Source organism: Platalea leucorodia, assembly GCF_965183815.1.
Source record: "Platalea leucorodia genome assembly, chromosome: 7".
NCBI lineage: Eukaryota > Metazoa > Chordata > Aves > Pelecaniformes > Threskiornithidae > Platalea > Platalea leucorodia.
This window is the reverse complement of record NC_138829.1, coordinates 8,471,922-8,493,042: the sequence shown is the minus strand read 5'-3', so window position 1 is coordinate 8,493,042 and position 21,121 is coordinate 8,471,922. Positions and strand designations below refer to the sequence as shown.

Genomic DNA, 21,121 nt, shown 5'->3' with positions numbered 1-21,121 from the left:
ATAAAATCAGAATCCCTCACATTTCCCCCCACCTACCTTCCCTCTCCCCCCCAGTATAAATAATGGAATAATTTTTGCAAGTTTCTTATCTTTCTTTCAACTTTATCCAAGCTCTTGAGTGTGTACTTTAGGCAGATATAGCTTGAAGTATGCACAGATAATGATTTTTAAATAATAAATGTTAAAAATGTTGTATAGGATCAGTGTGAAAATTTCCTGGTTATATTACGTGGATTCATAGCAGCTGCCATTAGAGTGAGCAAGATTTCTCAACAATAAAGCCATACCTTGTATAAATAAATTGTCATATAATAGTGTTTTCAATGTAAAAATGGAAACAGTACCATATGCTAGCTATATGGTGAAGAACATTCTTTGAGATTGGCAAAATCAATCGCTGCTTTAAAATGTTTATTCCGTACTACCATACGGAACCCCTATAACCCTTCTAACCTGTTATCTAAATGAGAAGGCAATTAGTTAAATATAGAGTTGGTGATGTTGGTTTCCTAATGGCACTGTGTGATCATGGAATCCACTGGCTATGTGCTGTAAGAAGAAAAACGTGAATAGATTTTACATTGCATTATATATGTTCCTTATTTCTTTTCTGACACACAGATACATGCTGTGTGGCTTGTCTGTAATATTTAAAAATAGCTGTAAATTGTGACAGAATCATCAAGCGGTTAGTAGTGAAGATAAAAACCAGAATTAAGGGTGTATGGAAAAAATCTTAGTATGGCTTCTTAGTGTGTATGCATTGTCAGAAAGCCTATAATTATGTGATCAGATTCTTCCCCTTCTCCCCCACCCTCCCTTTCTCCCTTCCATACTGGACCAATCTTCTGAATGAACTGCTTTTCAGTCTGTTGTGTTATTTGTTCAGCATATGGTTTAATCCACCATTCAAATACCGGTCTGTACACAGAATTACTAGTTCTTTGCTGAATTCTTTTGCTGGTGCTGCACTGTAGTCTCTAAATGGTTTGCAAATGTTAGTTTAATCTTACTTGTACCCCTTGTGGTAAACAAATTGTATTGTACCCTTTGTATAGACAGGACACTTACGCGCAGATAACCTCAATAAAATTGGGTACTTTTTCTGTGTGTAGAAGATGCTCCAAACTCACCTCCTGGGAGAATTTGCTTTTTTTTTTTTTTTGGCATTTCTGTTATTGAGGTTGTATTCTCGTATTGACTTTGGTTATAGTTGTTTATTGCAGCAACATTTGTAGAATAAAGACTCTGCAAGTTAGTGTTGTCTTAGGTTGGGCCCCAAGAAACAAGAAGAATTTGATCTGTAACTGCTCATAAAGTTCAATTTGAATCATAAATCATAATTTATGAAGGAATCTGAACTTGAACTGTAGAAGAGATGCAAAACCCCTTTGCTAGCACTTCTACTGTCCCTACAGTCACTTATGTTGATTCACAAAACTGTCTTTATCTTAAGGAAATGATGCATTGCCTAAATAGTTTGAAAAGCATGGTTTTAAATCATTTTCTTAAATATAGTGTGTAACTATGATATGGAGGAGTCGCTGAAAGTAAAGTTACAGCGTGAATTTTTCCAGTGGATTTCACAGATAATTTGCTAATGGAGCTTCAGGAATTCCAGTTTCAGCTTAGCTCATTTTTGATGGAAAACTGTTCTTCTTTTCTCCAGTGTTCCCTAATCCTTTCGTTGCATCATGCCCTTCTTCATCTTACTTTCTTCTGCCTTGCATTTGGGCTCCAGTGATGAACTCAAGCTACATTTTCTCTTCAGTGCCAGGGTACTTAAGCAGGGCAGGAGTGAGAACATTCTTGAGCCCTGTATCTGGCTATTCAGTGGCCCCTGACTGCCCAAACATGTTTTTTTTACAAATAAAAGGGGCCTAAGTAATTAGGGAATTGGACATGTTTTTTTCCTAAGGAATTTCCTGAGAAAGTTGTAATATTTAAATTTTGTAAGAAACGCCAGCCTGCAACAGGCAGCTGTGCTTTGATGAAGGTGTAAGCTATTGGAAAGCTGGAGTCTCCTAATTGTGCCTGTCGCAGCCAGCGGTGTTGCTGGTGCATGTGCTCTTGGAAAAACACTCCTGGTGGCTGTATTCCATGGGAGCAGGATGCTGAGCTCTGGTATTGAATTAATGTGAGTGAATTCATGGCAAATGCATGAATGATTTCTGTCGATCATCCCAACGGATGCTAATGCAGCATTTCTACTAAACCACATCATCAGGGCTTTTGTGCGTTGCAGGTATTTTGTATTTTATGGGTAGGCTATCTGGTCAAAATGCTATTTTTCCTCCTGGTCTTTGCCTATAAAAGCACGACTTCTCCATCACTTTGAGTACAGTTATACAGGCTCTAGAGGGAAAGGTAGGACTAATATTATATAAAATAAGTTTTCAGTACTTATTGCCTGGTGAAGAGACAGCATTAGTCACTTTGTGCTGAAGCATTATGGTTGGTGTAACTTGTTCTTTGCAATAAGTGCATCTTCTTGTTTCGGGAGAATTGTGCTCATAATCGTATACTGAGACAGACTTAACTATACACAGTTGACTTCATGAGTGCAACTGCCGCTTTTATCTGCTTTTGAGGATTTTCATCTAGGTCTCCAACTGTGTTCACAAAGGAGCTGTCACGTTGACAATCTCTGACCTGTCATGATAGCGAAGAAAACAGCAGTATCTATGTCCTGACCAAATTAATGTCCCCGCTGACTGCCTGCCACAATTGACACGGGAGTGTTTTGATTGAAAGACCAGTATCTTATATCTGATCAAAATGGAGCACAAGTGTTCTTTGTCCCTTTGGAAGGTCTCCTCCCTGTTATGTTTAGTGTTTACGAATCCAGGAATTAATATTTCTTGTTTGGCCTTTCAGGCTACTGTAATTTCGAGGTGAAGGGAAGTATTGTAAACAGGGGAAAAAGAAAGAAGCTGTTTTGTGAGTTTTGGCATCATTTAAGCACAGAAAAAAAGGCATACCAGTCTGAAGTTGATCTTTAAAAAGTTACTAATGTTTATGAAGAAGGATTAACGGCTAAAGTGTTTTCTTATCTTAATTATCTAAAATGTCCAAAGAAGTAATATCTGTGGAAGAGCCTTTTTTTGTTTTAAACTTTTATAATGTACATGTATATTAGTGTTCTCTGTTTGTGACCCAAAAGGCGTTTGGCTTTACAGATAGTAGGATAGAAAAAGGTTGCCTGTGAAATTCTTCAGAAACTCTGAGATTTTTAATTACTTCTAAAACGTGGTGGTGTTATGGTATAAGGGTTTGAAAAACAGTCATTTTGGGTAGCCAACATAACAGCTTCTGGATATTTTTACTGCCAGTCATCCTAAATTCATGCCATTAAAACCTTAATCCCTAATCGTAATATCACATATTTTCATCTTGTTCTCTTGAGCATATGATATGATGTTGTACACAGCTCAATGTGAAATCACTTGGCTATTTGTCAGCCTGTGTGCATGTCCACTTCTTTAAACCAGTCTCTTTAGCTTGATATATACAGAAGTGTTTGGCATGTTACTGGTTATTTAAAAAAATAAAATCAAGTTGCATTTACTAATGGCCACCAAAGCAAGCTTGCAGGGGCCTCGTCACTGTCATCAATATCATTTGACGGGAAGAGCAGTTGGGATTTGCGTTAATAGCCATAAGCTGGACAGATTTATTCAGGAGGGTATTGCTCAGTGCGCTTCCCCTGCAGTTTGATGTGTTGTTCAGAAGGGCATATGACATTCTTTAGAATTAGGCTAGTCTTAGGAAAAAAGGCCCTTGCCAATTAAACCACACTCTGCTAAGAAGGAAATGCCAGTAATATGACTTTACGAGCCAATAATTGGACACTTAATCTAAAATTTGCTCCTGTCTGAGCAAAATGTGGAGGCTTAAACTAATGATGCTGATTTTGCTGGTAGATTAAGCAATGGTAGTTGAATGAAATAAATGTTTGTTATTATCTGTGGTATCCTAAAGGGTGTATGTAGTAGAGCTTTTTGTGTTTTCTGGGTTTTAAGACATAGATTGAGGAAACTGATTTCTTTCATTTAAAAAATGGGATGGGAAAAATTGACAAGCTGTTAAACTGAGAAATGTGGATGAATCTCTGCTGGTGAGCAACATTTCAGCTCTCCTACTTGCTTCTTCAAAAATCGTAAACCCAACCCCTGACGTTTACTGTGATGTTTATGCAACATCCATGGACAGTTGCCAGCCCATAAGAGATGGCTAATGAAACTTTTTTGAGGGGTACCTTTTAGAATGGAATTATATTACTTTGTTCTCCTCTCTTTTAAGTGCAGAAATGCCTTTGGCTTCCTGTTGTCATCTTTATCTTTCCTGTAATGACGAATCAAGTAAAATAAAACTGTAATCTCTATAGCCAAAATGAAACATCATATTAAATGTCTTGTGGCTCAGAAGCTGTGTTGAGCAACACAGTGAAAGAAACTTGGTTAAATAAATACCGAAATAAATACCAAAAATTGCATTTGAAAGGTCAAATTCTGATTTTTTCCTTCTTTCTACTGACATAAATCTAAAGGGATTGCATTCCTTTTTCTGCAGGTTTGTCGCAACAGATGTGAGGGCAGAGTCTGATCAGGAGTTTGTTTGTGACAGACCTTTTAAACATAAAGAATATCTTGTTAAGCCATGAATTTTTTAGCATGCAAGGAACCTATTTTTAGGACGTTTGCTAGCTGGTAGACTTTATAGGCATTATGAATGTCTTTATTTTCTATAGCTTTAGCTATAGCTTATGACTAAGTATGCCACCCTGCTTGCTAAATGTTCATCCTGTTTAGGGTTTTCCATGTTAAAATGTTTTTGGACAGAGATTTTCATGCAAGTGTACCTATATTCAGTCTCAACTTTTTGATTTAGCAAAAAACTGTGCATATGTTCCTGTTGGTTCTTGTATTAGATTTAAAAGTATACTACTAACTGTAATTTTGAGCTTTAGGGAAAGAAATGAAATCATATACTTTTACAAGAATTGACAAATAATGTCTCTCTTCTAATATAAATTTTAGATAACTTCAGGAATTCTGTAAAATATGAGGAATTAATCTTAAACTTAACTTGAACCAGTGCAAGTTCAACAGATTGTTTTGAAACCATCTCAAATGCAGAAAGGAAGATGCCGTGTCCTTTGACTCCCCAAAATGGACTTTGATTTAAAATTGTCACATAGGTGCAGCCATGATGGAATAAGCATGTTATCGAAGTTTTTTTAAAAAAATAGATAAATATCATATTGTATTTTAAATTCTGTTCTTGTTTCTTTAATGTGAGGGTTATCAGTTCTCTAGAAGCAAGAAAAGAATCTAGCTTCGGTTTCTTTTATGGATTATTTCCAAATTCCTCTGTTAGATGCTTTTTATTATTCACATTCTTTGTACACCTAGTTTGTACAAAACCCACAATGCTTATTAAAAGCAGAGACTCCGATGTTCTGTACTCCTCTCAAAAAAACAGTTGGAGGCAGCTCCTCTTGCAGTAGTTGTCCCTAATAATTTTTCCCGACAGTATGTAATTACATTTACCCGTATCCATTATTCCTCCTGTTGGTTACATAGGCCTTTCATTCGTCAGACTTTGTCTGCATAATAGTACAGTGACTAGGTCTAAAGCAAAGAAATAAACTGGAAAAAACATTTTTGTTCCAAGAATTACTTGTGTTGACTGCAGCTATTTTTTTTATTTTTTTAAAGGAGCGTACACTCCCACCCCCCATTTTGGCTGTGTCATCTTCTTAAATACCTTTCGAGCATCGTGTCTGTAGATAAGCACAACGTGAATCTTCTGGGAGATTGTTTTCTTGGGTTTTGAATTTTTTGTTTTGTTCTTCAGTTTGGAGTCTGAGACACTATGAGTTTAGTAATGCTGTCTAGAGTTCAAGTTCATGTATTGGCAGGCTTTCGCTTGATCTGATGGCTACTGTAGAAGTGATGGGCTCTTTCTGCTGGTACTGTGTGCTTTAATTTGTCCAAGATATTTGAGTTACTGCGATGATGTTTTAGATTGTATTGTATAGAATTAGCTGGGCACGCATTACATAAATAGCTGTTCCGCGGGATCATCTCAAAATGTAGTTACACGGAGATGGCGATGAGCGGAGTTATTACTGGTAGGGGACCCTGTTTACGGTTCAGGTCTAAGTGACCTAGAGTGGAATTTCAGAGCTCCGGTTTCCAGCAGCGCACAGGGGATGGCTCTGCGCTGGCACTTCTGGCTCAGATGTGAGCGCGCTCTTGAAGTGGGTCTCCCATTTGTTCTCACTGCGGTTTGATGCTTGTCATAGAGAAGTTTCAGGCTTTGTGAATTCAATTCCTTTTGGATAAAATGCCTACGCTAGGAGTGTACCTAATGCTCTCCTACTTGCTAATGGGCTTCAATGCAAGAGATCACTAGAAAGAAACTCCTCCTTCCAACCATACAGAGTGTGGACATTGTACGTGAGCACCAACTCTTCTGTTCTGCAGACCTGCTCCTATTGCACTTCTCTGCCAACAGAAGCATAGCCTAAGGACCTCAATTTTACCAATTGCTCGTCTGTATGGGTGGAAGCTGCTACCACCGCTGAAGTGGGTGATGGTAAGCTAACAAGTTTAGGAGTCCTGATCTAGAGCTAAATTCTTGCAGGTTATTGATTGAATTTTTAAAAGATTTAAAGGTCAAGAAAAGATGAGAAGAACCGTTCCCCCCCCGTGATCTGGATTGTTGACTGTGTTCACAGTCCCACGTAGTTCATTTTAATGTAACCAAGTCAAAAGTAATGCTGCTGGGCAAAAAGAAGGCATATAATATTAAGCCCTGGAAGACTCTATTTGCACCAACAGTGGTGCAGAAAAGGATCTGGGCATTGTATCTTGACTATCTTAATATGAGTTTCTGATACAGTGCACCGTTCAAAGAAGTAAATGTTGACAAGTTCAAATGGCAACATGCAGAAAAACAGGGGGAGATGGTCTGGCTTTTTCAACATACCCCAGGACACTTGCGCACAGGTGGGAGCTCAAAGGAAGGAAGCAAAAATAATCACAGGATTAAAAACAAAGAAAGAGACCAACAACTGGCCGGGTTCAGCAGCTCTATCTTTCCACTAGCAGCACAGAGGTTGAGAGGTGATATGTCTATATAAAAATACCCATATATAAATAGATACATACCGTATATGCAAATATATATAGAGATGTAGAAGAGATCTGGTGATTTAATGAGAAACAACGGGGAATCAGGCAGATTCAACCTTGAAATCAGAAGCAGTGCTGTAGTTAAATTAGTAGTAAAACTTTAGGAGAAGAGAACTGGTAGAGTCATTTATAATCTTTTAAGATAGAATTAGATATTTCTTTTTGTAAGATGTACCTCAGTCAAACTTCTGGGAACAATTCAATGGGTTATATAGAGAGATTACAGCTGAGTGACTGCAGTAGTCACTTCAGGCTCTAAAATATGTAAATCCATAAACCATATTAAAAAAACACATATGCAGATATATTTCAGAAGGACAAGTTTAGCGTCTGTTCCAGGGGCCGTTGTTGTCTCCCAGTTAGCGTGGCTTCAAGTTATGGCCTAATTACATTTTATTGTTACTATATGTTGTTAATATGCACAGTAGTTTAAACATGGTGTGTGTAGAGATACTGTGTTTCAATTTCTTATATACATGGGGTTTATTTGGATGGTTCCACATACTGGTAATAGAAGAACAGGTATTCCCTCTGAGCTAATTGGGTATTAATTTATCCTGTTTTTATATAGCTAATGTATTAAGCTTCCCTGTGTGTATGTTTGTTTTCATTTCAGGCTCCATTCAGGAAAACTATTACTGATAAAAATCTTTGTTTCAAACAGCACAGAGTAGGAGCACTGGGCTGAAATTGAATTTGTGAAGTGTTTCTGTTACAGCGTTGTCATTTTTATAGCACTCCAGTGAGGGACAAAGAGAGGACTTCTCAGAACATTTCTTCCTGGCATCAGACTTAAGCCTCTTAGTACTTTCTTTTCTAAAAGTTATTTCAAATATAAATGTGGTGATAAAACCAGAGCTTTCTTGAAGCTTGTTACTTTTAAGCGTGTATTCGTAGTTTCGTAGTTCTGGATTGCCAGGTACCAGTCGTCAGATCTGTTCAGAGCTTGCAGCTCATTCTTGGTGGGGGTATCAAAGCAGCCTTCCCTATCTTCTTGTTTGTTTTTAGTGAATTGACCTGGACTTGTACTTGCCTGGAAAACTTTTTCTCTTGCTTCTAGTCAGAGCTGTGCCTGACTGACACACCGACATGGACCTTAGAGGTGCCTGGGCATTTCCAATTTAAAAATCTATCATTTTGGCATTTCCAACTTGATCTTGGAAATTTTAGATTCAGTGCTGATGGGTAGATTTTACTGATTTTCTAAATTGGTTTCTGGCACTTGGGTATTCAAATTCTGCGTAGTGGGGGACCAGTGATGTACTTTTCTATGCCCAGTTTGGTGTGTGCTTCTGAAAGGGACAGTCATGGAGAACAGCGTGCAGATGTCTTTGAGGACGTAATAGGGGAGATCTGTTATGATACAACTTCCTAGAATATTAGAGTTCTGGTTTGCTTTACAAAAATATCACCTGGGCTTGGAGGCGTTCCTAATCAGTGGAAGATGGAAGTCAGTATTGATCAGCAGTCATTTGTGTCGGCTGTGGGAGAGGAATTGTCGGGGACTGTATACGCAGGCTGGCAGGGGTGTCCTTTGGCTTGATGATCCAACAGAGGTCAGAAGAGAAATGATTCAGCTCTCCAGCTGAAGGGATTTTGGCATGCTGCTTGGGCCCAGGGACAAAAACTAAATAGCTACCTTATGCCTATCTGAGAAAAATCATGCTTTCCAGATTTGATGTTGCGTATTCCCATCTTTGCATGGTGGCTGTCAAAGTCTCTAACGTACAGCTGGGCAGTTCATGCATGGAAGAACTTGTTGCCTTTGGTTCTCCCTTAGAGGCTTATAAACATTAGCCACCTAGAGGCTACTGATTTAGATAAGCATGCTATAAATTGACGCTGCATGCAAATGAGCTATCATGCCGTGTTGTGGTGATTAATGTAACTGTAATGGCACACATTATTTTTTAAAATTATGATAACCTGGGGAAATCACTTAAAGATAACCTGTTCTGTCTGTTCATCTCAGGAGAATATCTGCATTTTGGCTCCATATAGCTTATCTTTACTCCTAATGCAAAAAAGAAAATGAAAGAGAGCAAACTGTATACTAGGACCATATTCTAACTTGCATTGCATGTACTCCTGCATGTTAATTTTCTTATGCAAAAACACTGCTTCTGAGTTGCCTTAAGACTGGCCTTTTTTTAATAGGCACTCTCCAGAAACCATTCTGGTTTTGTTACAAGCTCAAGATTCAGGTGTCAGTGCTGGCACTCAACTAATTGTTGCTGAACCCTTCGTACTTCTGTCATGCTGTTAAGGCCCTGGCACTAACTGCTTGAGGCTTGGTTTGACTTAATTTAAATCTTACAGGAATGTGTTTTAGTTTAGCTTTTCATTCTGAAAGTATGTACTTTTTCTTGCAGGTTTTGCTTGTGCCATAATTCAATATTTGTTCCAGTTTCTAAACACAACAGCTGATGAATACTTATGTTTTCTCTGATCTATTAGTAAAAGTTTGATTAATTTATGTATGGTTAAATTTGCAGAAAAATTTCTTACTTGTTTCAAATGAAGTTTAAAGCAGAAAAAAAAACCAGCTGCGGAATGCCTTTGGTTTTGGTAGCTCCCTATTTTGGTCCAAATCCTGAGAAAGCTGGGATTTTTGAATGTGAAGCATTAACCAAAAATGCTTCACTAAGTATTGCAGAATCCCAGATGTTTGGATCCAAGACACCAATAGGTACATTTCCCCCTTTTTACTTGGGAATCCTTTGGGCTGCCTACCCTCTTTTGCCCTGTGCTCTAACACAGAAACAACTCTGTCCTACTAATTCTGATCACTTTCCTCCTCTCCCTGCGTTTTCATATCAGGGATAGCAGAAGGAGGAGCTCAGGAATTCTTGAGGAAAGACAAACTATAACATGTGTGTATTCCTGGAATAGTTATTTGACTTCTCCTCATGAGATGAGAAAAGTCTTCATGGAGGGGCTCTTGAGAGCAAGTGAATGAGTCAGGGGAAGAGGATGGAGAAGGGAGAAAGAGAGTATCTCCTAACAAATGCTAGTCCTCACTTGGCAGGTATGCACATAGGGCAAGTAGAGCTCAGTGTCTATCAGCACAGGCTATCATAAGTGCTCTATCTGTTAAGGCTGAAAGCCATGTGACTTGAAAACATGAGATTTACATACACACTGAAGGCTTCTGTAAAAGCATGTTTTACTGTAACTGTAGTGAAATACACCCTCTTGTGGCAAGAAGAAAAAAGTCCAAGCAGAAACCCGGGTGACCTCTTTTTTTCTATGCTCACTGGTTTGCCTTACTTACTCTTGTCTTTCCCCGGCGTTCAGTGAATATTCCTCACTGCTATGCACCACATGTGCTTTCCTGCAGTTTTCTGTTGTTTCATCTTTCTGTTTATGCAGTACCTGCATCTGTTCTGTTTGTCTTGCAAATTCTAAAACTTCACTCTGTCTATCTCAATCTGGTTTTATCAGTATTTGGATTGTATTTAGACTCTTGGCTTTCAAGTGCCCTTTCTTATTAAGTTGCCAGCATATTGAAACTATGCTGTACAGACTAACTTTAAAACATTTACAGGAGTAAAAGGCTGGAAAAATAAATAAGGATGTTGAAGAACATACTAGTTTTGTTTCTTAAAGAGCTTAGTTTGTCAGAATTACTATGAAGGGGTCATGTATACATCGGATTAGGAGATAACATGCTGCTTTTCCCAGCTGTTTGATTAACCAACTTAGAGATGGGTCAAATGCAGTAACAGAGTGCAAAGAAGGAACATCACCTTCAAAGTGCAGAAAAGGCCCTACAGCATGTTTGCAGTTCATCAGATTTGCTGCATAATAAGCTGGTCACTCCATTCAGCACTATAATTAACCCAGGAAAGCACTCCCGTTCAGTCTTTGCCGATAGCATGAACCTCACAGAGCCAAGCAGTCTCAGCAAAATACCTCCAAATAAGATTAAGCAAAGTGAACCAACCATGAAATAAAATGTAGGCTAAGTGACGAGCAAATACTATTTGTTGCTTGCATTTAGTACCAAGTTCTGTACTTGGCATGAGGTGTCCAGTCATATAATGTGTGAAAAGCATTGGCAACTCTTAGCAAGTGCTGACAGATGAGACCTTAAGCAGATATCATTAATGTTTTCCTTGTGCAAAGGAAAATAACCAAGTGTTGTATGAAAACACTTGTAAATGCATGCTGATGGCATTTCCCGCAACTCCAAAGCAGTCATGGCTCTCAGCCCATTGATGCCCAGCAGGATTGGGAATTACATGTTGATGGGCTCATCTGGAATGTGGTGGACACAACTGGTGGCAGACTGGGTAATGCTGGGTTATCAGTGGAAAGAAGAAGCAAAAAGATCTGGAGAAAGGAAAGGCAAGGCTGGTGGCAGGTTTGTAAAGTGACAGGTTCCTTAGACCTGTACTGTTGCTAAAGAACTTTGTCAGAGAGCAGGCAAAAAAATACTGCTATGTGATGGAGGACAGATAGAGTAGGTATAGACATGGAGAGTCCTGAAATCTAGTACTTATTTGAAAAACAGATCTCATTATTCTTTCTCTCACTTTTCAGGTATCTTGCAATATCTTCAGAACTCTCCCACCTAGTGACAGCAATGAATTCGATCCAGAAGAAGATGAGCCCACCTTGGAAGCGTCATGGCCACATTTACAGGTTTTTGATCATTTATCTCAGAAGACATGCTTATCATTGCTTAATGTGTCTAATATTTTTCTCAGCTTTTTTTTAACCTGTGAATCAGAACTAGTCTGTGAGACACTAACATTTATTAATATTGTTCATGGCTATAATATAGTACCTACAAAGACAGGAGAGTACTTTGTGAAATTTGCAAAATGGTAGAGCTTTCTTTCAAAACCATATTGATGGTGTCCCTCATATTCCTGTTTTCCTTCATTGATTTAAAAATTATTTTGCTTTCCAAACTGCTCTGATGCACAAGTGTTTTTCAGCAACTTCGGCAAGAGCATTGTGGGGATGATACTGCTAGCAGTTTTGCTTTACTGAGGGTAGTTAATTTTCAGACAAAAGTACAGAGGTGTTGGCAGCTGATCAGAAAAATGAACAAGAGTTTATGTGCCTATCTATGTCTTCCATCCTCTCCCCGGGTCGAGGTTTGCTTTCAGGTGTTTGTAGCAGGATGCATGCTCACTGCTGTGTATCATCCCTTCCTCTGTACCTCAGATGTCAACACAAGCTGTCTTCAACAAAGAACAGAAAGTAATTTTGGAGAAAGCATTGTTGATGCTAATGCAGTAGATTCCTTTATAGAAAATATAGATGCAGATCCTGCCTGTGTTAGTCAGGACAATGATTTACACCGCTAGTAAATTTAGAAGAAGTTTGCCTGAGTAACAGTTTGTGGAGTCTGGGAGTTTCTGTGAGCAAAGGAGCACGATTGATCTCAGCTTGAAATGAGGATTTTATTTGACAGTTGCATGCACAATCCTTGCCTGTGAGCAGTTTGTTTCACTCTTTTGTGCTCTCAAATTTAGAATCTATTGAAATGTAGGTTTTGTCCCTCATTTATATTTAAATTTCACAAAAATAAGAATCTTGAAAACTTCAAGGCAGCTCTCAACAGCAGCTCTGCCTGCCTGGAAACAGCACAGGCATACATAGCTGTTATCTTATGTCCATTGACACTAGTGCTGTAGTTTTAAAAGTCATTATTTACATGGAAATGATGGAATTTCTTAGCCAGTGGATGATTTGCTGTCATCAGGAGGAAATGCAGGTATTTGTCAGGAGTTGATGGAATTGATTTCCTGATGATTTAATATTAGTTATGTAAGCTGTCGCTTTTTCCATGTCATATTTCTAAACCTCTCTCCCCCTTTTTGATTTCCTATTGTTTCCTTTGGGATGTCAGAGAACACTGACATAAAGCAGCAGCAGCAGTATTGCAGCATATTGGTGTTTGCATGAAAAAGTTTAAAATTATTTTAAAGCATAATTTTTAGCTTCCTTTCTCCTTTCAGTATCAATATTCATACTCACTGAAGTCAGAAGGGAAAAAGTTTTCCATGGCTGCTCTTCTTGAAAAGGTTCAGCAAAGAGAATTGCTAGCTGGTAGCTCATCTGATCAGTGACAGGTCAGAGTTGCTGTCTTACAAGGCCACAGCGGTCCCTGTTTCGCTTCGCTTCCTTTTTGCCTGGTTTTTAGACTCTTTTTCTCCACTAAATGAAAAGGCTGTTGCCATCCCACTGAATAGTTTAGGCAGAGATGGAATTGCATGAAAGTAAGCAGGTTTTCTCCAGCCCTGAGGCTAATCTTTATAGTAAGTTCAGAAGTTCTGAATAAATTCCGGTTTGTGTTCTTCTTCTGTTTCAACTTGTAGTAGAACGCTACTCTAAGCAGTTTCTAATTTAATTTAAATATTTCCAACGGTTTCACCAGCCCTTTCAGAATTGTAATGTCTGTATTTGATGTGACTTCAGCAGTTCAGAGGGCAGTTTAGATGTGCTTTCCAATTACTCTAGCAAGCTTTACAAGATGATAACAAGCTTTACAAGATGGCAGTGCCTGTTCTTGATGATGATATGTCTTTGACTGGAGTTAAATAAGCAAAACTAACTTTAAAAGTCCATGTAATTAATTCTAACTCTAAAGTAGCAATTTGATAAAGCAGAGAAATCTTTTTCGTCTTTTTAACCTTTTGCTCTGTGGAAAAATGAGTATTTTATTTTCTAGCAAAAGAATTTAGGGAAATACTTAAAACTGTGAAGAGTGATCAAATCATAAACTAAACCATGGTTGTTTTTTTTTTTTCTTTTTTTCTTTTGCAGCTTGTATATGAGTTTTTCATACGATTTTTGGAAAGCCAAGAATTTCAGCCCAGCATTGCCAAAAAGTACATAGATCAGAAATTTGTATTGCAGGTAAGCTGATCTGTTTTCTTTAAGGCTTCATTTTGCTTTTGAAAAAAATTTCTTTAAAAACATTTTTAGAAATTGAAAGTGTAGCTTTATGTGCAACAGAAAAAGGCTAAGCAAGGATATATAATGAACGATTTCAGTCTGTGGAGGTAGGGGAAATGTGTGTCTGTGTGTTTATATATCGGTCTCTGTTGCTATAGATATATACAATAGTTGGTTTGGCTCCAGTTTTGATACCTTAATCAAAATATTTGACTTACTGGTTATGAGAGGGAGCTGAAATAGTAACTGTTGAAAAATGAAAGGTTTACTATCAAGTAGTCTAAAAATGCTGTTATCTAGAGAGACTACTTAAATGCCAGTTTTAATGTGTCTTAATATTGTTAAAATATTTCTGTTGGAAGGGGAAAATATTTCTTCCTTCTATCTCTGCTGGAGAGCTGGCAACAGGGGCAGAAGTTCATTAACAAACCTATTCCCAGCGCAGTACTGAAAACAGTGATGCTATAGTGGTCGAGGAGGAAGTAAATCAAAAGGCCATGTAAAGTTCAAGCTCTATGAAAATCATGGAAGAAGAAGTAGCACCAATAATAAACAACACTGGCAAAGAATGGGTAGCTTTATTTTTGTAGTTTGCGTGCCGTCGTTATGGCTAAATGGAAGAGATGGCCTCTGTCAGTCCATCAGCTGGTAGCCAGCTTTTTACACATATTTCATCTTCTTCCTCCTTGTGTACAAGCTAGGCTTCTTGTGTGCTTTGTTATTTCACTTGAAACTACAGTAGTTGGTCTTCTCTACTGAGGAGTTTTCATCCAGGCCTTGACAGACACCGGAACAGAGGTGGCTGAAGGAAGATGTTTTCTGGGATAAGCCAGGAAACTCCACAGTTATGACTTTTCTCTTCAGCTTTCAGGAATAGGCTTGTCTTGTGTTTTCTGTTCCCATTGTGAATTTTTGTATAACTGCAAAGTCAGAAGGAACTTCATGTTTAGTGCTGTCTATAGCTTGCTTTTGAAATCAGGGAAATTTAGAAAGATTCTTACTTAGTTAGAAAAGGGAGTTTCCTTGCGGTCTGAGACTTGAATAAAAGCCAAACTAGAAGTGGCAGGAGATACTCAGCATTTCTGAAGATCTTTCTCTCACCTCTTTGTCATGGAGCTTTTATTTTTCCCTGTAGTGCTTTAGGCAATAAAAGTAGTGCTTTTACGGTCCTTGTATGTTGTTTGTATGAAGAATACCTGAAAAATGTAGCTAAGAGAACAATTTCTATCCTTAAATGCAAAGATTCAAAGAAGGGACTTCAATTTCCTTATTAGTATCACAAGACCTTCTTCACCCTTCAAAAGCAATGGGATATACTTATTTTTTATTTTATTCATCTTCTAAATACAAGAGCATTTTTCATCTGGATCAGACATCTATGATGGAGTTCCTTTTTTGTTCATCTAAATATTGATTTGAACAAGGGGGTGCACCAATGTGATCATCCAGTACCTGGTGGAGATGTAAGAATATGCATGGGGGGTAATCAATCTTGACGGGTTTTTCCAGACTGATTTTATTTTCTTTAGGTACAGCAGGATTGCATTAGAAGGAATGCTTGTGTTCGACTTCAAAATCTAGAGAAACAAATTCCTAGATGCTGCTGTTATGTGCTGCTGAACTTGGTCATGGCTGGTGGCATCTCACTCATGCCCTTTCACGGCATTCAAACCTGTTACAGTTTGGCACAGGGGAATGGATCTAAAACAAGGATTTTATTTTTTATTAGTCTTGTTAGTCTTTAATAAATCTACTAAATGAAACAATGGTATCAACTGAAATGGGGAAATAGGAGATTTTGAAACCTACGTATCTGAAAATGTATGATACGACAATTACGAGTTCAAAAGAATTCTAAGCATTCGTAAGTTCTTGCCACATGGTTAGGTGATGCATTTTTACATATTGCTATGCACAGTGTGTCAATTTAAAATTCACATTTTTCTAGAAAAAGTTCTGTTGAGCCTTATATATCCATGCAAGTAGATATACTTCCGTGTCTGTGTTTGCGTTTAGCCTGTAGGAACAGGAGTGTCCTTCCACTTCTTATTGTATTTGTTGTGTGTTTAGAGTAATGCCTAAGAATCTGTGACTACAGGTCATAGGGAACGAATGCGAGACTTAGGAACATTAAGCATGTTTGGTGTTTCATGACACTGACAACACAAGTGTGACAGTCTTTGAAATCAGCTTTCTCTCTAAATTAATTTGGTTTTGTTTTTTTTAAATTTGAGGAACTTTAATGAAGTGTTTCTTGGCAATAAGAATGCCTATATGAAAAAATGATACAGTTTTTTTTAATGGGCATTTTTCAGTCTTTTTCTTGTTTGCTTGCTTTTTGCTTTTGTTTTTTGACTGTAGATGTATTTCTGGCTTTCAGCTGTATGTTTTGATAAAATGCTGTACTTAACAGTGTACCTGTTCATTTCTAAGGCCTGCTTATATACAGTCTGAAATGGTTGGCAGTGGTTGCTAAGAGACATACTATTCAAATATATCCACAAGTGTCTGTGTTATGTAGGTTGCTATTTTGGAAAATTTATTTCCCTTTTCTATGTATGTTTAGTGTCAGAATAATCATGTAAATTATGGAAGTCTTGCAGCTTAAAAATAAGACTATTGTTGAAAGCTGATAACAAATTGGACATATCAAAATAACTGTCTTTTTTTTCTTTTTTTTTTTTTTTTAAATGAGAGACTGAGTCTTAGTTCAGCAATGCTTCCACAGAGGATCTGTATAACAGAACTGGAAATACAAATATTTTGCTCCTAAAAGCAATCCAGTAAGAAAATTAAAAACATAAGTGTTTCCAGCTGTTTGCTGTCGTTGGGTGAAATTTGCTATTTGGGGAAAGATGAGGTGACTATTTATTTATTTAACTGTAGAACTAATTGAACAAAGCAATGTCTGTATAACCTCTGGAGGGCAGCTGACAAACCTCATTGTTTCCTCGTGAAATTCCCACTACAGATTCTTACTGCAAGGAAAAGATAGTGGGATCTCATGGCAAGCTGCAGAAACATCCAAAACAATGAAGAAGAATACGTACATCTGTCCTAAACCTGGCTGTTAGAAAGCAAAATCTCAGGCAGCTTAACAACTTTTAATCATCTTTTTGTGTCTTTTTTCTTTGTCACCTCCTCAAAGTTGTGTAGCAGTTTAACAGAGATCAGGTAGCATACGTACACTGGCACATCTATTTGTAATAGGTATTTATAATTTATCTATTTGTGAATCCAAGATAATTTTGTTTTCTGCCATTCCTGTAATAATTTTCTGACAGCATCTTATACACTTGTAAGACCTCTTTGGCAAACTGTCTTCGTTTCTCTTGCAAGACAGGTACTGGTTGACAGTTACTTTCTTTTTCATGCAAGAGAGATACTGGTTGCTTATGATTACTACCTTAGACTTCCCTATTTTCTGTGCATTTGGGGCGGGGGGTTGGGTTTGTTTGTTGGTTTGTTTGGGTTTTAATTTAAGTTTACCTTCTAACTTACTCCAAATGTCTGCCAGAATAGCCAATGTTGTGGTATCAAAAATGATGAAGAAGAAAGGGTAGGGGGAAGCTCATACTTTTGTGGCAGAGGATTCAAGGGGAATAGAGCAAAGATCTGCAGGTGATATTCCTGCTGCTCCTTTCATGCCTTAATTCTTAGAGGCAACTTCAGGTGTCAGTGTTTCAGGATATATTTTGTACCATACAAGACACTGGGTGGCATTCTCTTTTGATCGAGTACCACATAACCATTTTGCTGTTTAAAATCTTATTTAAGATATACTTAGTAAACGTGGGTTTTCTGTTGTTGGGTTTTGTGGGTTTTGGTTTTTTGTTGTTGTTTTGGGTTTTGTTTGTTTGTTTGTTTTTTAAGCTGGATATGGAAGTTACCATTTTGTTCAGCCTGGAGGTTTAATTCCCCCTGATGCTTTGAATTGTGTTGAGTGGTGGAGATCCTGTAACAGCAGAGCCAATGCTGGCACTGTTCAGTCTTTCCACAGCGTGAAGGCCATGCAATCGCTAGGAAGGCTTAAGAGCTCATAATATAAATTACAAGCAATTAGAAAAATGTGACCTTGACACAATGTTGTGGGAACAAAATATTAGAGCAAATGAGGATCTTTTAGTTCTGCAGAGTGAAGGAATAGTGCCTGGTAAGAGGAAAACTGTTTTATTTTGTAGATATGACAGCATCTAAGAATTTATTTTATTTGTTTTGGGGGAGAAGGAAGGCAGCATTTTTGAGCCAGTTAATCAAAAGTTTATTAGCTGTTTGAAGATTTCCAAAGTTTTGTTATGTCAGAAGTGGAAAGTAATAAACCGAGTTTCATGATGTTGTACTGGGGTTACAACAGATTTTTTTAATACTGTATTTCTACACCTTGGGTAACACGAATATCACATTCTTACATACATGTGCTTTCATGAATTTAACTTTCATATAGAAGTCTGTGTGTCATACTTGTCAAATGTCTACTGTTTCAGTTCTCTTTTTCCTTTAAATACAGCTGTTGGAGCTGTTTGACAGCGAAGACCCTCGAGAACGAGACTACCTAAAAACAGTCTTGCACAGAATTTATGGCAAGTTTCTGGGTCTTAGAGCATTTATCCGAAAACAGATTAATAATATTTTTCTACGGTAAGTTGTGGGAGAAGGTACTTTTCGCTTATGAACATTTTAGGAAACTGATATATTACTTATATTTAACTTTTCTTGTTTTAGATTTGTTTATGAAACTGAACACTTCAATGGCGTAGCTGAACTGTTGGAAATTTTAGGAAGGTAAACGAGTCCTTATTTATTATCTATCTCAAACTTCCCTTCTGGACACATCAGAATAGTGTTGGATTCGGAAAAAGTATTACTATAAGCCCTGATTCTGAAAACAGATGTGCACACATGCTCATCTTTAAGCCCATGTGCAAATCTCTGTCACATCTTTGCCAAGAGTGTATAACTGGACACAAGCTACAGCCAAAAGCGTTGGATTGATTTTGTGTGTGTCTTAAATTTTGTACACATCATCCTTATATGCTGCAGAATTTTTTTTTTGAGCACATTGACAGTGTGAATATTTCAAGTAAATCTAATTCTGGTAAGTTCATTACTCAAGAACACCTTGCTTACATGAATTTACAGACCACATAGACAAGGTCTTATCTGTTTGGCAACAGGTTTGTGCAGCTGTTGATATGATTGTGCCTAAGTTGGAGCTGAATTGCTACCTAGATATGTACTGCACCGCTAATATAAAGCGGGACAAAAGTCAGCACCTCTTTACAAATGGCATGAGCCTGCTATTTGTAAACAAGTGCTGACTGCTAAATTATTTTAATCTAGAAAGTGCTTGTTCAGACCTCAAGAATGTTTTCTGTGATGATAACACTAACAAATATTTCTCTTCTAATTTCTAGTATTATCAATGGTTTTGCTTTACCTCTTAAGGCAGAGCATAAACAGTTTCTGGTGAAGGTGCTGATCCCTTTACATACTGTCAGGAGTTTATCACTCTTCCATGCACAGGTAGAAATTACAAAAATATTTTCTGCTTAGTTAGAATGATTTTTTTTTTTTTTAAGGTTGCTTTGGAAATTTAATTGTGTAGCACATAAAAGGTGGGAGGGAAGTTTTGAAATGTGGAAAAAATGCAATAGATTTTTTTTTAAATTCATTTAATGTGCTTTGTATGATAAATGTCTTACTTCTGATTAGATAATTAAAAGTCTAACATACATCTGTAATGTTTTGGGGATTTTGTTTAGTAGTTAAATTCTGTCTTTAGGTTTTCCTCTCTGCTATTTTCTCATTCTCACAAATTTGCCTTTCCCATTCCCTCTCCGAAGAGGATGTTTGGGTTTCCTTAGCCTTGTGCTGTCAAGGCTCTTCTTCACCCTGGCAACTTTCTGAATACTGATATCCACTGATATCCACTGATATCCAATTTTGCATAATGTTTAACATTCTCCCTCACAGATTTCTCAATACTGCATTTATGCTCTCATATCTTTTTATACATTCAGCTTTCGTGACGTAATTTTTCCTCTGATAAGTGATACCTGTTGCCTTTCTCTCTAATTTGCAGATAGTGCAGTCTTTCTCATGCTGATAAAGCTGTGCTTTCTAAATATGTTATTCCAGGTTTTAGCTGTGTCGGCTCATCTTGCAAGAGCATTCATGATTTTGACAATGTATAAAATGTGTAAAAAGGCGCAGTTTCAGAGAGTAACAGAAGCTTCAGAACATTGGTTGTATGACTGTATTTAGAATTCCAAGTTGCTCTGATTTTTATTGTATATGCTACTTTGTCACCCTAATTTTTTTTTTGTAATGTGTTCTGTTGTTTCTTATGAACTGAACTTGGAGTGGATTTGCACAGTGCAAACTATGCACCTCAGTTTAAAACTGGATGCAATTTCGCAATTTGAGAAAGCTGTATAGCATCTTACCTTGAGTCTCTCTTTGTTTAAAAATCGTTTCTTTATGGTTTCTTTATAGAAGTGTTCTAACTTTGTTTTCTTAAATCTTTACCACTTCACAGCTGGCGTATTGCATAGTACAGTTTCTGGAGAAAGACCCCTCACTCACAGAACCAGTAAATATTTCTTTCGTACTTCCCCCTGCCCCATCATAAACAGCTTTCTCTCTGTTGAGAGAAAAGTAAAAAAATCTAACTTTTTTTTTTTCCTTCTAATTTAGGTCATTAGAGGTTTAATGAAATTCTGGCCAAAAACCTGCAGTCAGAAAGAGGTAAGTGATATGCTAGTATTAACGAAACATAAGAGTTATTTTGTTCTACAATATAATAGGTAGGGAATCTTTAGATATTTCCAGGTAGATAGTACGTGCTGTGGTGGATCTTGGTATTAATTCTTGTAGCTGTTTTTTTCCATACTTCAATTCTGGTTTTTTGGACAGTTTTGACTATGAAAAGAAAAGTTTGATAACCATGGTTTCTATTCACAAAATAAGCACTGGTTCTTCTGCAGAGAATTTCTTTTTGTTTT

At 37.4% G+C, this 21,121-nt stretch overlaps 1 protein-coding gene across 4 annotated transcripts in view; it reads left to right on the top strand.

The window, feature by feature from the left end:
* The window catches only part of PPP2R5E (protein phosphatase 2 regulatory subunit B'epsilon), an 80,336-nt gene that overhangs the window by 47,301 nt on the left and 11,914 nt on the right, over positions 1 to 21,121 (top strand). For all 4 annotated transcript variants that reach the window (XR_014228760.1, XM_082317589.1, XM_082317591.1 and 1 more), the window contains exons 4-10: positions 11,748 to 11,849; positions 13,986 to 14,078; positions 18,625 to 18,755; positions 18,840 to 18,899; positions 19,532 to 19,640; positions 20,656 to 20,709; positions 20,814 to 20,864. Coding sequence is in view for 3 of the 4 variants with exons in the window: in XM_082317589.1 (XP_082173715.1) it covers positions 11,748 to 11,849; positions 13,986 to 14,078; positions 18,625 to 18,755; positions 18,840 to 18,899; positions 19,532 to 19,640; positions 20,656 to 20,709; positions 20,814 to 20,864 (600 nt within the window). In the remaining variant the exon portion in view is untranslated. The remainder of the gene's footprint in view (positions 1 to 11,747; positions 11,850 to 13,985; positions 14,079 to 18,624; positions 18,756 to 18,839; positions 18,900 to 19,531; positions 19,641 to 20,655; positions 20,710 to 20,813; positions 20,865 to 21,121) is intronic.